Source organism: Haemaphysalis longicornis, unplaced genomic scaffold, assembly GCF_048455015.1.
Source record: "Haemaphysalis longicornis isolate Haplotype H1 unplaced genomic scaffold, Haemaphysalis longicornis Haplotype H1 scaffold_10, whole genome shotgun sequence".
Lineage (NCBI taxonomy): Eukaryota > Metazoa > Arthropoda > Arachnida > Ixodida > Ixodidae > Haemaphysalis > Haemaphysalis longicornis.
In genome coordinates, this window is record NW_027526204.1 from 113553637 (window position 1) to 113573130 (window position 19494).

Genomic DNA, 19494 nt, shown 5'->3' on the forward strand with positions numbered 1-19494 from the left:
AAACTCTTGCGTTTGGGAGTACACAATACGTTAGATGAACTATTGATGCACGTTGCATGTCAAGCATCCACCCCCCCCCCCCCCCCCCCCCCATTGCGGCCTCGACCCACGCAAAAGGGACAACTCAAAATCAAGCCCAGGATTTCCGAAATATTCGGTCTCAAACTCCAACAGGTAGGTTCGTCTTGAACAGTATTTTTGCGCGCCGACTTTAAAGCGCGGACTTATCCAGTGGAAGATTTCCACTACACACTCGCACGCTTGGAACTGCTCCCAGGCGTGATAGCGTTGGGGTCGTTCCAAACAAACCACGTGTGGGCGGTGACGTTCAAAGACGCGCAAAGTGCGAAAAAATGGTTGCTTTTCGCCACGGGAAAGCGAAGAGCCAACGCAGCATGGTCATCGACGGGGGTAACCAGGTGCTTCCAGTAAAGTTGCACTGGGTGCTTTCCGATGTTCGCGACGACATCATGCGCGGCGATTCCGCCATGTTCGGGGTGATAACGGACATACCAGGGATTGACGGCACGAATCCGGGTACAGTGAGAAGAGTCCGACCACACTCCCTCCGTCGCTCAACGTCAAGGCTGGCGTAACGCCCGACGACGTTCCCCACCGGCTGAGTATTGCCGGGGGCAACACCCTCGCAGACGAACTGGGACTACTTCCGCTGTGCCTGCGTTGTCACCGTTCGGGCCACGTACGACAGGAACGCCGCCTCTCGCGCTGCCCGCGTTGTCATCGTTTCGGCCAGAATGACAACTAGTACCCGCCAACGTACGCCAGTGTCGCCGGGTGTGTGACGACAAGTCGGAAAACCTGATGGACAAAGGAGAAGCAGAAGTCGCCGCTGGACGACGATGGGACGGACCACATCCGACACCTGTATCCACCATGCGAGGTGGCGGCACGAACCTCGTAGAGGAGGGAAACAGTGCCCAGGAGTGTAACCAAAGTGGTTCAGCCGTCAACGAAGTCGCCGACGAGGACGGCGCTTTGGGAAACAGCCGAGGAGGCAGTCCTAGGGAGGACGACGGAGGCTCTGCTGAAACACACATCACCAAAGACCCCACCAACAGCACCTACGGTAAGCAAGCCCGCGAGGCGCACACCCACTCGACCCACGAAGGCAACGCGACTTCCGACGAGCCGCTTCCGAAAGCATTGCCCAGGAAGCCTTCTAGCCTGAAGCCAGAGCCCGGCGTCACACCGTACACTAGGCTGCTTGCGACGACACCGCGGCACCAACGCCGTCGTACCTGAGGAAAAGGTGTACGCCCTGACTTGGAAAGAAGGTTAAGCCGTACGAGCGAATGCCGGTAAACGCCAGGACGACATCAAAGAGTGTGCGCCTCCAGGTACAGTCGGCGAAAGTTTTAATAATATCGCGCGAGCGCCGACTGGCGAGTGGGTCAGCGCCTTATCACGGTAGAAAGCGGCGAAGCGAGCGAGCGTGCTACGCATGCGCAGTACGATCCCTCCAGTGCACGCATCGTGTGCTAGGCTTATCGCGCAAGCCCGACACAACCCCTTCCTTTTACAATCAGCCGGCTATCTTGATTTCGGAGCGGTGACGTCAATTTTGCGTGCGCCTCGTTCACGGCAAGGCGGCTTATAACCAGCGGACAGGGGTGGCGTTCTGCTTGCGGGAAAGCCGAGCGGACGGCGATTGAATTGGCGGTTAGTTCTGCTCATGCGAAGTACTCTCGCTCGTTTCGCCTCTGTCTACTGTGATAAGGTGCTAAAGCAGTCGGCACTCGATGTTCCGTGATATGATTAAACAATTTTGCAGCTTAGGCGCCAAGGCGACAAGGCCTTAAGGCCGTTAAGGCGAGAGCCCTTGTTTTTTTTTGTCTTAAAGGGGTCCTGAAATACCTTCCGCCGATGCATGGATGTACATGTAACCAAATAAAGCAATGTATTAGCAATCTCCTCCCGCAAGAATTTTGTAGAAGGGATGAGTATTAGCTGAGAAATCGTAAATCAAAAATTCCCGCGCCTTCCCGCGAGGGGAACACGAGTAAATGCAGAGCATTGGGGCCTCAGTAGTGATTGAAGGCAGTGTTGCTTCCATCGCTTCTTCCGTGATGTTGGAGTAGCAGACACGAGTAAACGTGGGCACGAGCGTCAACCAAGGAAGGAAGGAGCAACGCAGTGACTGAAACACGAGCGACCGCTAGCCGCTATATTTGCAGCGCGCGCAGTAGAGCGAGAGCAGTACGGGGGGGGGGGAGAGCGCGCATGCGCAAGCAGCACGCGCCCTTCCACGACCCACCGCGCTGCTATCACGCACCTGTTAGGCCGAGACCGCGACGGAGCTAACGGGCTGACTACGATGCATGCGCGCGCCAGCTGCTGTTGAGAGAGAGGAGGGAAGGAGAGGCGCACCTGCTGCGGACGCGAAACTGTTGACACCGTCCGACGCAGGAACAGGCGAGGCTAAGAAATGCTCTGCATTTAAAACTGCGCATAATCGTCGCGCCGCGTTTCCTCCTACTTCCGCTGTTGACGGCGCGCGAGCCTTCCCTCCCATGATGCTGCGCTCTCAGCGATGACGTACTTCCGCTATGGCGCTCCTAGACTGCCGTCTGCTACGGGCAAGCTTTGTTGACAGCATGAATCCCGCACTCTGCTCAAGGCTGGAAAAGCGAACGAAAAATCTGGCTTCATTTGTGCGGCGGCATGGCCATGCCCTATCGCGCTGTACGTTGCTGGAGTTGCTATCGGCGGCACGCGACTTTTTATCGGCGGCGAACTCGCAGCCGCTCGGGGAGGATCGTGTTCTCGGTCCCTTTCATGCACCGCGCACTGTTTATCCAAAAAGCGCCGTATCAGATCTGACCCCGCTGGTGCCGGGTCCTATTTTGCGGCGGTGGTAATTCCTGCCGGCGGCATGTGACAAATACATTTTAAACCGGTACAGAATCCGTGCACAAAATGCTTCAATCATGTTACCAGTTCTGCTTGGGGCGACGCGTGGTGGAGAGCGGCAACGTTGGCAAAACGTGCTCCGGCGCGGCTCTGAGCTTTCTAGCGCTGGAGCGAGCGCCATTTCTTTGACAATCTCAAACATAGGTTGCCTTGGCAACAAGGCACAAACCGCTCCAGAAGTCAGTTACGATTGCGTGATCCCGGTTCAGCTTGGGGCCCCACTTCGCGACATGTGGGCACTGCAGGCGTACCACTCACTCCCATTGGGAAGTGCGAGATGCGTTTGATATTACAGGAGGCGATGGTGTGTGTGTTGTGGACGCCTTTGTTCGCGATGAAATGCCACGTTGGGCTTCTGCAGGTGGATAGTGCTTTTTATGGTCTGGATTATCTTTCTCGGGCGACGTACGACTCAACCTCGCATGTGGTATGTGCAGTGTGCGTGGCTAAAGGCCATCTCGGCTTGTGCGCCAGAGTTAAGTGACTTGCTGTTCGTCTCCGCAAACCGCGCGCGAGGGGAGTGCCGAATTTACGACGGGCAGGAGGAGGAAACCCATCGTCTGTCAGTCGCGGTTCACACTTGCAACGCATGTTGTGACGTTGTGTTCGTTCGAAACGCATCTCTGGATTGTTTTGAAGTGGAAAAAAATGTATGCGTCAAACCCGGGCATTCGGCTCAGGGCGTTCTCTGCTATTGCACAAAAGAAGTGGCACGGGGCTTCAACGCTTTCTTTATGGAACGTACTCAGGTAAGAGAACATCCATGTCGTGTTATGGCCGTGTTGCATTCAATACAAACGGTTAAGCGTTTGTTTACACTTGTTTCGTTTGTCGTGAAATGCCCAAGCACTCCGGCACTACGCTGGCAGATCAGCCGGCGAGCCGACGCTGAGCACACGACTCATCTCTTTGCCGGAAGTGCGTAAAAAAGCCACCCAATAGCAGGATGTCTAGCTCATGACGAACATCTGGGAATCGATGATGTAGACATGTGAAGATGGCGGCGTCCACAAACACGAAGGGAGGGTGAGAAAAAAGCGACAAACTTTGCAACAAAACTGTGAGATTTCCGCTGCGCGTAAAAGACTAATACTTGGCACAGATGACGTTGACGAACCAATCTAACGATTGCGCTACTGCATTTAGTGTGCTCAAAACGCCTTTCAGGGCCCCTTTAAAGGGCTTGCTTGACTCTGCTTGTTTGGCGCTTCCCAAAGTTACTAAACAGTGCTAATATGAAAAGCAACCTGCATCCCCCAGCGCGCTGATAATTACTATGCTCCATAATGCTAAATTTGTGCGCACCGTGAACTACTGCAGTCTCGGCCACCTCCCATAGCAGCTGCGTCTCAGTAAGTGGCTACGTGATCAGTGAACGCACATAGGCGCGCTAAACTGGCGTCATCTCGCCGCGCGTTGCCTCCGCCCAGCATGCCGTTGTGAACAGTAGTTGAAACTCCCGCGCAAAGGTAACATGGTTCGGATGAACCACACCAAGAGGAGGATGGCCAAGGACCACATGCAGCAAGGAACGCGTACTGGGCTTGTCCTCGGCTTCACCACCCTACTCCTCACATTTTCGCCATTTCCTCCTGCTTTTTTTTCTGTCTTCGGTGCTCGAATTCGTTCGCTTGGTTACGAAGACGCAAAAGCCGCCATACCACAGCATCGGACGGTTAAAGCCTGCGCACTAAAATGACATGTTCGACTTATTTCAGTTCTTTTATCTTTAATTTACACGCGGGAGTATTGCACGTTATAACTGGGATAAATAAATAGGGCTTGTTTCCTCCTTTGGGTACTAACTGTTAGCTTTAGAAGAAGCCAGAGACTGTAGAGCGCGCGTTCATGGACTGTTGAAATGGCTGGTCCTTTTTGGGAAGTTTAGCAGAAAAGTCTAAAAAGGATTTCCCGTTCAATAGCCGTGGAATCAGTGTCCTGACAGTTGAAAGTGGCGGCGGAGTTTCGTATGACCTTTTGATATTTTCTAGCCTTTGCAGTGTATGAAAATCTCTAATGGCAGTTCACCACAATGATGTTGATGTGAGGCTGCACAGGGAGTTGTTCTGCCTAAGTGTAAGAGACATATTAGAAGTGTACAAAGTACCACCTTGACCACCTGATTGGTTGAACGAGTTGGAAGGTGTTTAAAGGCTTCGGCCTTTAACAAATTACACACTAGCAAGTGATGTGGTAGTGATTGTAATTGTATTTTGGCTTCGTGACTTGTATGCCACTTTGTCTATGCACAAGAATACTGTCTCTTTTCAACTGCGCACTCTCGGAACATGACCCCGCTCTACGACCATGTAGGACCCTCAAAGCTATACATGCAAAACACTTGGGATTTTTCCTCAGCAAAACGTTACACGGCCCATATACAACAGGTGAGCAGCAACGTCTGATATCGTAACTGAATACGTGATGACGGATGCAGCAAAAAAAGCGCGACGGTTCGCTTCGGTTTCCTCGATCTTTTTTTTTTTTTCAGAACACCCCAGATATGGAGTAGTGCTACCTGATCCGATTGTAACATCATACCGGATACCTGAGAGGCTCGACTAGAGAGTCAAGCAGAATTCCCTCACCAGAGAACAAACTGGCAAACCTGGTGTAGTAGTTGGCCCCGACCTGCCATGACTGGCCAACCCAACTCTCGCACTCAGTCCCCAGCAGCTGTAGAGCAGGTGGCCACAGTGGTGGTCCCGTCAGCGACGGGGCAGAGGGTGCTAAGAATCTCTAAGTCCCGACAGGCTGCCTCTGGAACATCATCCTGGCAACTTTCAACGCGCCAACTCTGCTAGCGAGGCAAGCTTAGCAGTGCTGTTAGAAGAGCTCCCTGACGTTAAGCGCGATATCATAAGACTAAGTGACAAAGAACAGGAGAAAGACCTATGGTACTGAGTAGCGGGCATATTCTGTCCTTCCGAGGACTCCAAGAAAATATCGAGCATGGGGTGGGGTTTTGGTGCACAGGGAGATGGCAGGGAACGTAAGAAAATTGTTGAGGATTAGCGATAGAGTAGGAGCAGTTGCGATCAAGCTAAACAAGCGATACAGGTTAAAGGTAGTACAAGCCAACGCACAAAAAGGTAGCAACGATGATGAGGCCGTAGGTAGTCCCTACCAAGATATCGAGTCAGCAATGAATAAGAGAACAACACTATATCTCGGTGGGAGAGGTCAACGAAACTTGAGGTGAAAATAGAGTCAGAGAAAGATCGGTGGGAAACTTTGGAGTAGGCATCGCAACAGTCGAGGAGATGCATTCGGTAAACATGCGGAGTGGAATAGCCTGAGGATAATGAACGCAATTTACTACAAACGAAAGATTAGGAAATGGACAAGAAAATTTCCCGACGGTACAACAAAAACCGAAATTGGGTTCATTTTAAGTGAACCCAGGTATGGTGCAGGACGTAGAAATATTAGGTTAGACTGCGACCAGTGATCGTAGGATTGTTAGGGGCAAAGTAAAGCGGAATTTCAAAAGAAATAGAAGGACTCTTGTGAAGAGCAAAAGAAAACCTACCACGGAATCAGTCAGAGCCAGGACGTGGTAATTTGAAATAACCTTACAAAACGAATTCCCGATTTTAAACCACGAGTCCGAGGTTAGTGAAAAACGGGTATATACCAACCTAACAACTACAATCACAGAGTCGGCAGGAGTTGTTGGAGAAACAGCATGTAGGAAACAAACTGAAAAACCATTACAGAAAATGATGGATATAATTGCAAAGTGTAAGAGCATGGAAGGGTCGAGTACGGTGGGTGAAATTGAATTAATAGTGCTCTCAAATTTCCTTAACAAAAGTAAAACGAATGTCATTCGTGGGTGGAAGCTGGAAGTGATCGAGGAAACGCTGGGAATAGCAGGGAGCTTAAAAGCAACAAAGTAAAAGCTAAGTATCCGAAAAGACAGAATCTTTGCACTCAGAGGAGTAGGGCATGACAACGCACAACATGGCGAAGATAATCGAAGTAGCCGAACGATTGCACACCAAGCTATACGTATGCAGCGTTAACCCAGGAGAAACTACTGAAAGTACAGGCTTAGGTTACGACGTCTAACTGGTAACTAAAGAGGAATTATTAAAGCCTCTCAAGGGCATTAAAACAGGGAAAGTTCGAGGTGATGACATCATAACCGTGGAGGTTTTAAATGGGGACGAAATATTGTACTGGAAAAACTTACAGCTCCCTTTTCACAATGCCTACGACTCTAAAATTGCCCTTTGCCTGAAAAAACGCCAATGTAACTCGGATTCACAAGACGGGACGCACCAAAGGCCTTAAGAACTACCGACCCAGCAACATACTCTTTGTTGTATACAAGCTGTTTACGAAAGTAATAGTTAACCGAATAAGTGACAGCCTTGAATTCCAGCAACTATTCCCAACAACGAGAGAGCAGGCTGGGTTTACGAAAGGACTCAACAATGGATCATATTCATGCAGTCAATCAGGTAATAGAAAACTCCACAGAGTACAGTAGGCCCCCTTGGATGGCACTTATAGACTATTACTAAGCGGTTGATTCAATAGACAACGGAGCAGCTTTGAAGGCGTTGAAGGACCAAGCCATTCAAGTGACGACGTATCGAAGCGCAGCAAAGACGAGGACAGGAACACAAAGGCGACACACAGAGCGCTACTATGTGTGTTGTCGTTCCTGTCCTCGTCTTTTCTGCGGTTCGATACGTCGCCATGTACTAACTCGCCCAAAAACAATACTCTCCTGAACTTTATTACAGTGACCTACGTAATACGACATGCACGAGGAATGCACGGGTAGGATAATACTTCACGAGCAAAGCGCACCGTTTCCATCAGAATTGGAGTAGGACCGGGTGATAGCATGTCTCCGAAATAGTTCCGGATGCTCCGCGACCTTGGCTGGGAAAACATAGGGTAGCGGATTAGCGGAGAATACCTGAACCATTTGAGGTTTACAGACCACATATTTTTGCTCGCTAAATCTACAGAACAATTACAAAAACGATTGGAGTACTACAACCAGAAAGCCCCGCCTTTGGGTTAAAGATAAACATGAATAAATCGACTGTATAGATAAACAAACGAGATAAATGCGCCCTCTTCAGCATAGGCAACGAAATGCTAAATCAAGTAAAGGAATATAACTATCTTGGCCAAATGGTAAGCGCTGGTGCCAAATGCCAGAAAGAAATCCGGCGCAGAATAGCAATGGGCTGGTGCGAATTCATTAGCCCTCACAAAAAATGAAGTGTGAACTCCCTGTGTCCTAAAAAGTACGGTGTCCAACGAATCCGTGCTGCTTGAGATGACGAATTGGGTGGATGCTTGGCGCCTTACGAAACTACTGGAAAGCAATGTAAGCTCGGCCTAGCGGGCCATGGAGCGAATAATGACAGGAGTAACGCTTAGGGGCAACAAACGAGCATCGTGGACCAGAGGACGAATTCGAATGAAGGTATCGTAGCTCTAATTAAGAAAAAGAAATTGACTTGCCCCGGCCATGTATTGAGCGAAGGGACAACAGGTGGACCGCGAGGGTGACAGAATGGATAGCGAGGGACGGGACTAGGAGAAAAGTTAGTGCATGAACTGGTTGGAGGGACGAAATAAGAATTTTTAGTTGCAAAGATTGGACTACGGCAGCGCAGGACAGAACGGGTGGAGGTCAACGGGCGAGGCCTTTGAACTGCAGGGAACCTGAATTGTCTGTTGATGTTGTTGTTGTTGATGATAATGATGATGATGTCAGACAGGCAATAAGGAAAAAGTGTCGGAATGGCGCGAAAGGATAGACGTCGCTTTCATAACACGCTGAGCCCAGGTTCGAATCCGACAACTGAAAGCGTTTTGCTGTTTCATTTCACTCCCGATCATCATCTTCATCGTTCCAGATAGTCGCCTTCTTACAGTGTGTTTTCGACGCGACATACGGCATCACTGAGACATACAAAGCGACGCCTGAAATGGAACCGCAAGAAATATACAGGGTATATAGAGTCACCTATGTTACATCAAGCAGTTAAAAAACAATGCTTCTCATAACGAAAGTAAAAGGCGATAACGCAAGAGCATTCTAGTCCTTCGCCTTACTTTGCACTTTTTTCTTTTATGAATCGCCTACAAATTCGGCGAAATAAAGTCCTCGTCGGGTTAAACCAAAGGAGCTCTTATATATACCCCTGAGACACGAAATGCCGGGGGTAAGCCAATTTCAAGGATGCGTGAGAAAGCCTTCCCAAACGTCACCAGGGAAGTAGCTGCCTTTCTTTCCAACTCACCTGTAGTTAGCGTAAGCATTGCTGTGCTGAAGAAACTTCCAGAGCCTCCTGAGGGATCGGCAAGTCGAGTCCCGTTCTGGTTCGACACGTGGGCAGAGACGGAGTATCTCCCCTTGCCGATGAACTTCGTGAAATATCCGCTGTACGTTCCGTCGTCGGCGTGATTGTCCGGAACTAGAGAAACATATGAAAGAGACATCGAGACAAAAACGCGTTAACTTTCTGGAAAATATAGAGAACATTCTTTTTTGTCACGAAAGTGAACATGCGTACTGGCAGACACTGACTAACAAAATATATTAGCTGTTTGAAATTTAAAAAATGTTGCAAGTTCAACGACGTCCTTTGCTCCATCGGTGATCACGTCACTGGTAATCTATTGTAGCATACGAATCGATGCTCGACAGTGACACCCACATCGTTTGCTTCAACCAAGCAAATTCCACAGCGGAAGAGCGAACGTCGTGATGAATCGAGAATTGCATTTTTTCAGGTAGAACTACGTCAGCGGGAGTCCCAGCAGCTACTTCTACCGCCCCAAATAACATCAGGATTAAGGATTGTTCTGACGGGTGTGAGGAATAGACGGAAACAATTTGGCGAATTCACTGCACGGGAAAGGCTTTGGATGCTCTTGATGGTATTATATCAAATGCCAGGCTTTATTGGCTACCTAAATACTGTATTTACTCGCGTAAGGAACGCACTCGCATAATGAACGCACCCTCAACTTTAGTCGTCAAAATTAAGGTTGTTTTTCCCCGCGCAATAAACGCACCCCCATCTTTTCAACCCTGCTGTCCCACGAAAGGCCGCACTGTAGCTTGACCCTTTTACACGCTCCCACTCATGATGATCGCGCATGCAATTTAAGGCCATCTGTGAGAGTAAAACACGAACAAACTCTCCGGCGCGGCGTCGTAGGAGCAAAACAACGTTCAGTCGACTCAGTCCTCTAAGCTTCTAGCCCTACTTTTTTTCGGGAAGGTGTTGCTTTCCTGCTCGTCTTGCACCTTTCAGTCAGCGATGGGCCGAAATGTCAGTTACACGGGCAGTTTAAGTTAAAAGGCTCTGGGGTTCGAAGTTGAGTACAGGAACCGTGCTGCCAGTAAGCAATTCAGAATTGACAAAGTTAAGCCTTGACAAACGAAGAAGAGTGGAGTTCAATAAAAACGCTGTTTGTTTACCAGTACTGCGCGCGTACATTTACTGCGAAATGTAGGTTATATAATGAACTATTTTTTATTTGTTGCGGCCTTCTTTCGTCCCTCAGAAAAAGATTCCGGAAAATTACCCCGCATAATAAATGCACTCCAACTTTGGATCTGTTTTAAGCGAAAAAAAGTATGTTCATTACGCGAGTAAATACAGTATGAAAATTTGTCTCTGCGTCCGTCCGTCCGTCCATCTGTCTGTCTGTCTGTCTGTCTGTCTGTCTGTCTGTCTGTCCCTTGATTTGACCACCCGACCTTAGTTTCCAGAATGTGTGGACAAGTATAAATTATGGTATTTCTAAAAACTGGAACGGCAAGGAAGCATCCCAACACTGTACGACTCTTTTATGCTATCTCGTGTTTAACACCATCATACTCCCCTTCAAAGAGGAAGGTTAATTATTCTAGAACCCGCAGTGCATCTGTGAGGAAGGTTAATTATTTTGGTACACGCGGTGCATCTGTTTTTCGCAAAACCTACCAGCTCACTTGTAGCAATGAGTGTCATAAAACAGTTTTCTTAGACTTGTGGGAAAAACTCGACAAATCAAAGAGTTCACTTCTATAGATCCGCGATTTCGACATGCGCACCTTTGGTAACGCAATTGGCGCAGATGCTTTTAATCACGACAAAAGCGAAGTAAAAGACAAAATTAGCTCTCGTGGTATTAGTGCGCAACTCTTCTGAGATTAAAAAATCATAGTGCAGTCGGGGACAGTATTACGAACCACCGGCGAAAACTGCCGCTGGGCACTGTGGAGGCACGTCGCCTGCTGTCGACACTGACACAGCTCACATGCACGTTCGTGTTTACTCCCGTGCACGCAAGTTTTCTGGCTTTCAGCAGCTGAGCAACGGTTATTGGTAACGCAGAAAGGGGTGAAGTTTTTGTGCGGTACCGTGCCCTCCGATTCAATATCTGAGGCCTTGCGACGTGTCAATTGCGCCGACTGTTGCTCACATGTGTTTCCTGCCTGCGGATCTGTCGTTACCCGAAATGACTTCTTTGATGTTCGCTGTTTCACCTAACTGTATCAAAACAAAAAAGAAAACTTTCCGATGGACTTTAGGCTGGTCGTCGGGTTGAAAGTGATGCTACAAAGGCGGCGCCCCGTGGTGCGTTGCTGACAATCGTAGCGCGGCTGACGATGTGAAAAAAACTTGTGTGCCCGCGAGTAAGCAAGGATGCGGATGCGCGCCGCGTCGGTCTCGAAAGCAGGCGCCGTGCTTATAGAGTGAATAGCGTCAGTTCTCGCCAGGCGGTCGCGTGGTCTCGAAAATTGTATCCCTATCTGGGCATGATGGTATGAGCGATAAATTACGCCAATACCACTTCCTGATATTGGAATTTTTGCCGAAGCACTAAGAAATTTTTAATCATGGCAGAAAAGAAGTACCAAATAAACATGATCACTTGTGGAATTTCTGGGCGACGCTTTCGGCAATAAATAATGATAGCACATGCTGGTATGGGCAATAAATTATGCCGATGCCACTTTCCGGCATTAAAGTTGTCGGAACATTTAAAAATACTGCTCAAATAGGCTTGAGAGAGTACTCCAAGAGGGAGCACTATACCTCGTCCATCATCATAAAGGCGGAACGTCGACTTGTGCGGCTTGCCATCAACGTTGGGACCGGTGACCTCGGCGTGAACTACAGCGTTCAAAACCACTTGCTTGCCCTTGGTAACTTTTGCGTACACGATAGCTTCGTTTGCCTTGCCAACGAGTATGTTTCCAACTTCGCAAGTGACTCGAATCGGCTCGCCACCGTCACTTCTGGCTTGGGACTTGACTTGAACGGTCACGTCGATTTCCTTAGAGCTGTTGGTCTCCAGGTGAAGCTTCCAGGTTCCTACCTATGACAAGTATTGTAACGCTATCAAACAGGATTGCAGAGACGGAACATCAGCAACGAACATCTGCTAGCTCCGTAATCACTGCTCCAGCGTTGCAGCTTAGATTCAGAGACATTGAAAGCTGAATTGAAAGGTTTACTAATCTGCCTAGTAGGGGTGTAGTAGTAGCTTTACCTTACCTTAGCGGGGTTTGGAATGGAGATGACTGTGCCGGAACTGTCAGGTGTTTGCTTGCAGGATTGGCACCTCTTTCCACTGGGATCCACCAGCCAGGCCTCCATACCGAAACTGTCGGGGTTATTACGTTTAACGACGACCACGGTTCCGTTGCCCACTCCACCGTCGATTTGGAATTCTTTTTCAAACTTATTGCGGAACTTCTCCACATCGTCCACCAGCTGCGTGTACAGAAATAACGCGTGAAACGGCATACTTCATCGGGCCGCGACACCACGTGCAAGAGACGGAATCAAGGAGGCGACGAAGTTAGATTACCTAACATGAGGTGTCGCCACTTCCGTCGTGTCGCCAATACTCCTCAGGTAATCAACACGTTAAAGGGAGACTAAACTAAATTATTTTTACTGCAAACGAAAGCGCTTCATCATAGTGCAGACCTTCAATACTACGCCCACACTGCTGAACTTTTTCGGAATTTCGAGCCTATATAATTACAATCCTGGGGTGGAATACACACAGGCTGTCCGTTGCAATAATAAATGTTTTCTGACTTTATCCAACCTTACACCACCTTTCGAAGTTCTGTATAATATCAGACATAAACATCCGGGTATGATTGTTTTCTCACGTTCACACCATGGATTTTGGCAGGCTTCAGTACTGTACGCAATGTCTCTGAAATAATTTAGCCAGCAAAAATTTCGACACAAATATTGTCTGCACCAGAAAATGGAACGAGCCCGTTAAAGAAATGGGAATTTGTTTATAACACTGAAAATGTCTGTTGACCATGCGTAGCACAATTGCAATTGCATGACCATGCGTAGCGCAATTCTTTTGTATGAATTTCTCTCCTAAACATTTACTAGAAACGAAATTTGTTTTTATTCTTTTTGTTTCCCGAAAAGGTTGTGTTTTTGTTTGTTTGTTGCATGAACCTGTAAGTTCTTTGCCTGTATGTTTTAATACGCAGGTTGCTCGTTCTTCCACCCGGCATTTTTCCCCTTTTTATGATTGTGCGTTTGTACCTACCACTGCACCAGGCATACAGTTCTCAGGAACATTAAACCGATATGTGTACTATTTTATTGCGTGTATGTATATAAAATATGTTTGTGTCTCGAATTCATTATTGTAAATGTACATCCGAGTGTACAAATGATTATTTGGGGGTATTTTTATTTGTATTCAGAAGCACACACGTGTACATTATTCTTTTGTGTCTACTTTTTTATCCAATTTCTGTAAAACTTCAAACATTTGTATTCATATTTCTGCTCTTCTTTTCGGTGTCAAAAAACGAGGCCGACACCCCGTCACGCTGCTTCCCCAGTCGAAAAAGACGACAATAAAAATTTCTGTAGTTTTGTCGCATTTTCGCGTTTCGTACAGTCGTTTTGTCGTATTCTTGTCATGGAGGGATTCCGATGTTCTGTCATGTGTCGCATTCCTGTATTCATTCTGATGTACCGTCATGCCGAATTCATGTGTTGTCATGATCGTAATCATCCAGCAGAAGTTGCACATTGTTTGAATGTTTGTGCCCGTTTTGAAGAGTAGCATAAGTGGCCGTTCTGTTGCGACTACAGGAATGTCGGTCGTTAAGAAAATCGACCTTGTCGTTACGACAGAATTGTGTGTCGTAACAACAGATTTCATTACGACAGAAATGTGTCGTTACGGCAAAAATCTGTGTCCTAACAACATATGGCTCTGTCGTAACAACAGGACTTCTGTAGTCACAACAAACTTTTTTGTCGTACGACAGGAATTCTTGTTAGGTTTTTGCGGTATTCCTGTTTAGTATGAGACTGGGTCTTAGCAGCTTTTTGTTTCTGCCCTTATATTTTAAGCGTTATACAAGATAACAATACACAATAAAAGAACATAGAACTTCGAACTTTGGAGTGAATATTAAACTTTGTGAGACTGCTTGCGCCGATTCAATTATGGTGTCGGGAAGCCAGCCAACGTTTCATCAAATTTGGCGTGGCTACGGGAACTTCTTCAGTAATAGAATGACTTCCAACGAGAAGTAATTTTTTATGCATCAACCCTGCGGATTTCCTAGTATGTTTCTCATACAAAAACTTAACAGGAACATAACGCACTCGTTCGGATTCGCTTGACTGCGCCAACTGCCCACCTTCCAGACACGCCGACCACAGCTCCGACAAAATCAGTAAGCAGGCCGCCAGCGGGTAGTCGCACTTTCATCGCGTGGTGAATACTGTACCCCCACAAAATTTATTCGCGCAAAAATTTGGCCTAATATTGTTTATTTGTAGAGTGTATTATGCTTAGTAAAGTCTATAGAGACAAAAATCCATATTGGCTTCCGACGCTTCGGTGCCCTCTCTTCACTGGATATGTACGCTGCATATGCATTACGACTGGCGCGCTTGTAGAACATCTAAGGCCAGTTAAGGGCAGGATAATACTACGCGAAGTTAACCTACGTAATTAGGAATTTTAATCAGTGGAAGCTTTTACAGTTAAACGTAAACCAAATCCACTAGAAGCCATTTTGCAGGGCGAACTATCGGCCCTATCCGCAGCAAGGCCACATATTTCCGATCGATTTTCTGCTTTCATCTCCGCAGTAGCTGGTGAACAGAGATTTGTGAGGGCTAAGGGAAAGTTCACTACTGAAACGTTATTCAAGCTCAGCTTAGAAGCTCGGAGTGCAGAAATCCAACATGTAAACGGCCAAGTACATGTTGGGTAGGCTTCCGGGATCTACTACTGTTGTTTGTCAGCCACCATGCCTGTTCCCATAGCTAAGTAAAGCGGAACAGAAAGTTTTGTATGGAACTCTTCACGAGTGATATTTTATTGTGCGGGTTCGAATCCCGAGCGGCGTTCATGCTTCTTTTCTTTGAGTTGGTCAAGCATGGTCCTTGTATCCACGCGCCTTTTGTGACCCGGTGGGTACTACAGAGAGGAGGCAGGCGTGCTCCGAAGGTCCAAGAGAAATGTCTCCCACTTGCCAATGGCGCAGAGGGCATTCAGCCACTGCGTAGGTTGGCGTTGAATTCTAGTACAATTGTCATCCTGAGTGTGCTGGAAGGATTACCCGGCCCATTTCTGCAGCCAACAATATTGCAATAGCGGGTCATGGAGATTCGTAAATTGTCGCAAATGCTAGATACCAGATAACGTGTTAATCAAGATCTAGATAACGCTAGATCACAGATAAAGTCATAGACCAGTTGCACGGAACAGAATCCCACACCGGTTTGAGCAACTATCTAAAAATACACCATAAGCTTTTGACACATATGCTTGTGGCCGACAGTACTAAATTTTTACCAAAAAGAATGGAATAACAATAACACTGGCACACATCCAAGTGAGTATACTGGAACTTTAAAATCTCCTAGTCCCAGTGAAACGACACCGGACAGCTTTGCAAAGACGCATAGGCTGGGCAGTTGCACTGAAACGAAATGCCGACCCATAATTTTCAGATTCACCTGTTCAAATGTTAGAAGCGAAGATTTTTCTAATAAACGCCAACTTAAAGGTGCGCGTCTATCGGTTGGTGAGGAGTTCTGAAATGTGGCCGCATTTCATGGAAAAAGGCTTCTGGACTACCTAAAGCAAGTGATCAGCAATACACGCCAAGATAAAAGAAGCTCTACATCAATAAAAAAAGGTTTAGCTTACTGGTAAAAATCTGATAAAGTGTACGACACTAGTCAGGTCACTGACCCGTCAATTTTCTTCAAGGAAGTGCTCTCGGGACGACTGTTATGCCTTCAACTGTCTGGCAATCAAATCGTAATAATGCAAATAGTACTGAACACACGCCGTCGTATCTGTCTACTAACAGGTGTTTTGCGAAAGCGTCACGGTATTTTTGCCGTGATGGATGACTGTGCATCAAACATTGTGATTCCCACACAAGCATGATTGTGAAGCAAAACAAAAGATAGTGAAATTTTCTAAACCGTAAAATAGTATAGATATTCACAGATCAGAATACAAAATGAGATTCGGTGGTGGCCTCTTGATCCCTGTATCTGCACAATCGCATTCGCATGTCATTACCAAAAGATGCCTCCTCGAGTTTGTTTGCTCATGCGTTCGTTTCGGCCACAAAGAAGCGGTTTTATATGCCTGCTATCGCCCGCCAAATTTCATATCCATGTTTTGTGATACACTGCATTACGCGTTATCATTTAATCGTCCCATATCCCGCCTCGCCAATCTTCGCCCTCGGGATTTTAACATTGTGTATAATTCCTGGAAGGGCGATAGTAGTCCACGTGTAATCCGTTAATCATGAGGCATCAGGTTTATTACCTTTTATTTTATCAGGTTTATTAGCAACCTAAACCAACTGGTAACGAAGCCTACACGTGTTACGTCAGCGCTTGGCATAATCCTCACCACTATTGCTGACACAATCTGACCTCTGATCTGTCTAAGCGGTCAAAGCCACCATTGTACCCTACATGTCATATGTATCAAATTTCCTCAGAAAGAGCAAACTAGAAAGATAATAAGAGATTATGGAGGGCAAGAGATTATCTTATGGAACAGATTATCTTGCGGCCATAAATGTGGAACTTGAAATTTGAGAGATTCGATCACCCGCACTTTCGCAAGTCGCACAGTCGAGAATAACGGGGGTGCATTCAAAACCAAAGCGTTCACTGATAAAAACATCATTACACACTAACACTACAGGCTGTAATTCAAGGTAGCCCTTGTTCATGTGAAACTTCAACAGGCTTCTCCACAAAAAAAGCGCCTGCACCGACGCGCTGCGTTGACCGATAAGGAAGACCGATGATGCGCTTGTAATATCGCTGTGTTTGTACATTTTTGTACATGAATGTGCTCTTAAAGCGAGCAAATTGAAATTTTCAGCATCGACTTTACCTTCTTTGCTTTTAAACTAACCCTCCTTAATTCCAAAAACTACTGAACTTTTGCGATGAACGAGGCAGTCTATTTCTTCTGGCCCGTGTTGCGAAGTATTGCAGGGCGCATTTACTATCTCATTCGGTAATAACTCTTGTGCCGTCTTGCCTACTGCACACAAATTGTCTTGACCGCCAATGCATTTCATTGTAATTGATTGCGTAGGAATTGAATTCCTGATTAGTAATACAAAGAATTCATCATCTCGAACTGAAGGGATTCCCGCTCAGTTTTTAAAGTGCACTGTAGCCTATTCATCTATAATATTGCCCTATATCTTCACACAATCCTTGAAATGCTGTACACTCCCCAGTGACTGGCAAGCGGGAAGGTTGGTGCCAGTGCCCAAGAAAGGTAACACTTCTGATTCCTTGAACTACACACGCATTGCATTAATTAGTATATCCGGCAAAATTCTAGAACTCATATTGTAATCTCATCTCAGCACTTTACCTGAATTAAACAACTTGTTTATTTTACTAAACACCAACAAGGGCTCCGGAAGCACTACTCTTGCAAAGCATAGCTACTTCTTTTTACTAATCGACTCAAATATACCTTCAATGTCAGTCTTCATTCACTGAGTGCATCTTTCTCTACTTCCGGAAAGCATAGAAATCCGCGTCACAGCACCTTTTTCTTCATACATTGAGCAAGATTGCCTGAGACTATAGCCTAGCTAACTGAACAGGAACTTTTCTAACAGATCGAACGCAATATGTCACTCCGAAAAACTGCAATTCACGTACGTGCCATGTAACATCTGGTGTTTCCGAAGGTTCTGTCTTGGGACCCTTGCTTTTTCTTATTTTCTATGGATGACCTTGTTGTCCACGTTTCCTCTTTAATTTGAATTTTAGAGGATGACTGCGTAATCTACCGTGAACTAACCGACTCTGTAGAGTCATCTTTACTACAGTCTGACCCCAACAACATATCCTCGTGGTGTGACAACTGCCTCATCAACCTTAGCCTAAATAACTGCAAATATATAAGGGTTTATAACACTTCTAATTGCCACAACCTGCCTGACTGTCTGAATACTATCTTAATTCAACAAGACTGGACTCTCTTCGCTCCTATAAATACCTCGGTGTTCACATTAGTAATGCCCTACCATGGTATAAGCATACTGATTATATCGCGATCAATCCTGACCGCATGCTTGGCTTTCTTCATCGAAATTTTTCGCTAGCTCTAGACTCCGTAAAACGGCCTTTAAATAAAACTCTTCTTCGAGTAAGCTTGAGTATGCTTCAGCAACTGATGCCTTCGCCAGTTATCTCTTTATTCCCTAATTTAATCGATCCAGAACAGTTCAGCTGGGTTATTGTTTTAAACTACTCCTCACCAGCGACTGCATCCACTACTAAATCTAACCTTTTTCTTCCTCACTTATCGATAACAAAAAAGGGTCTCGCATCTGTCTTTTCCAAAAAATCAACTTCACCAATCCTGATATTAAGCCCGAGCTTCTACCACCACTTGCTTGCATTTCCGAACGTAATGACTACACATTTAAAGATAGCCTGCCGAATTCTCGAACGAATGCGCATTTCAATTAGTTTTACCAAAAGCAGCCACTGACTGGCTCCACCTTCCCGCATCCATCTTCCGCAACCCTGACCGACCATCGTTCCAGACGGCCATATGAAACTGTTTAAACAGTCCCCACTCCTCTCTGTAACGTCCATCAAGGTATTCAAATAAATAAATAAATAAATTAATTAATAAATAAACAAATAAATAAACAAACAAACAAATAAATAAATAAATAAATAAATAAATAAATAAATAAATAAATAAATAAAAATATTCCACGGGAAGATTTCACTTCGTTTCACAACAATGCTTTAGATGCTGCCGCCGCAGCAGGCGTTGTATTGTAGTTTGTTTCTTCTTTCAGGCTTTATAACTTGAATATAATCTTTCGGGACCGGGTCAGCGACAAAAAGTATGTTTTTCTGGGCCGTCTATGCAATGAAAACACGAACAGTAGTTTGAAAATTTTCTTCATTGCCTTTTTAAGAGAGTCGAATAGAGGGTTATTTTTTTTTCTTCAGCATGTTTTCTTTACTGTTCATGCGTTGCAGGCTA

General features: G+C 46.3%; 1 protein-coding gene across 1 annotated transcript in view; it reads right to left on the reverse strand.

The window, feature by feature from the left end:
- Positions 1–19494, reverse strand: part of LOC144157910 (calcium-activated chloride channel regulator 1-like) — a 44616-nt gene that overhangs the window by 5242 nt on the left and 19880 nt on the right. Inside the window, exons 10-12 of the mRNA XM_077688626.1 lie at positions 12465–12683; positions 12003–12285; positions 9210–9383 (exon numbers count right to left, since the gene is read on the reverse strand). Of these exons, the coding sequence (XP_077544752.1) occupies positions 9210–9383; positions 12003–12285; positions 12465–12683 (676 nt within the window). The remainder of the gene's footprint in view (positions 1–9209; positions 9384–12002; positions 12286–12464; positions 12684–19494) is intronic.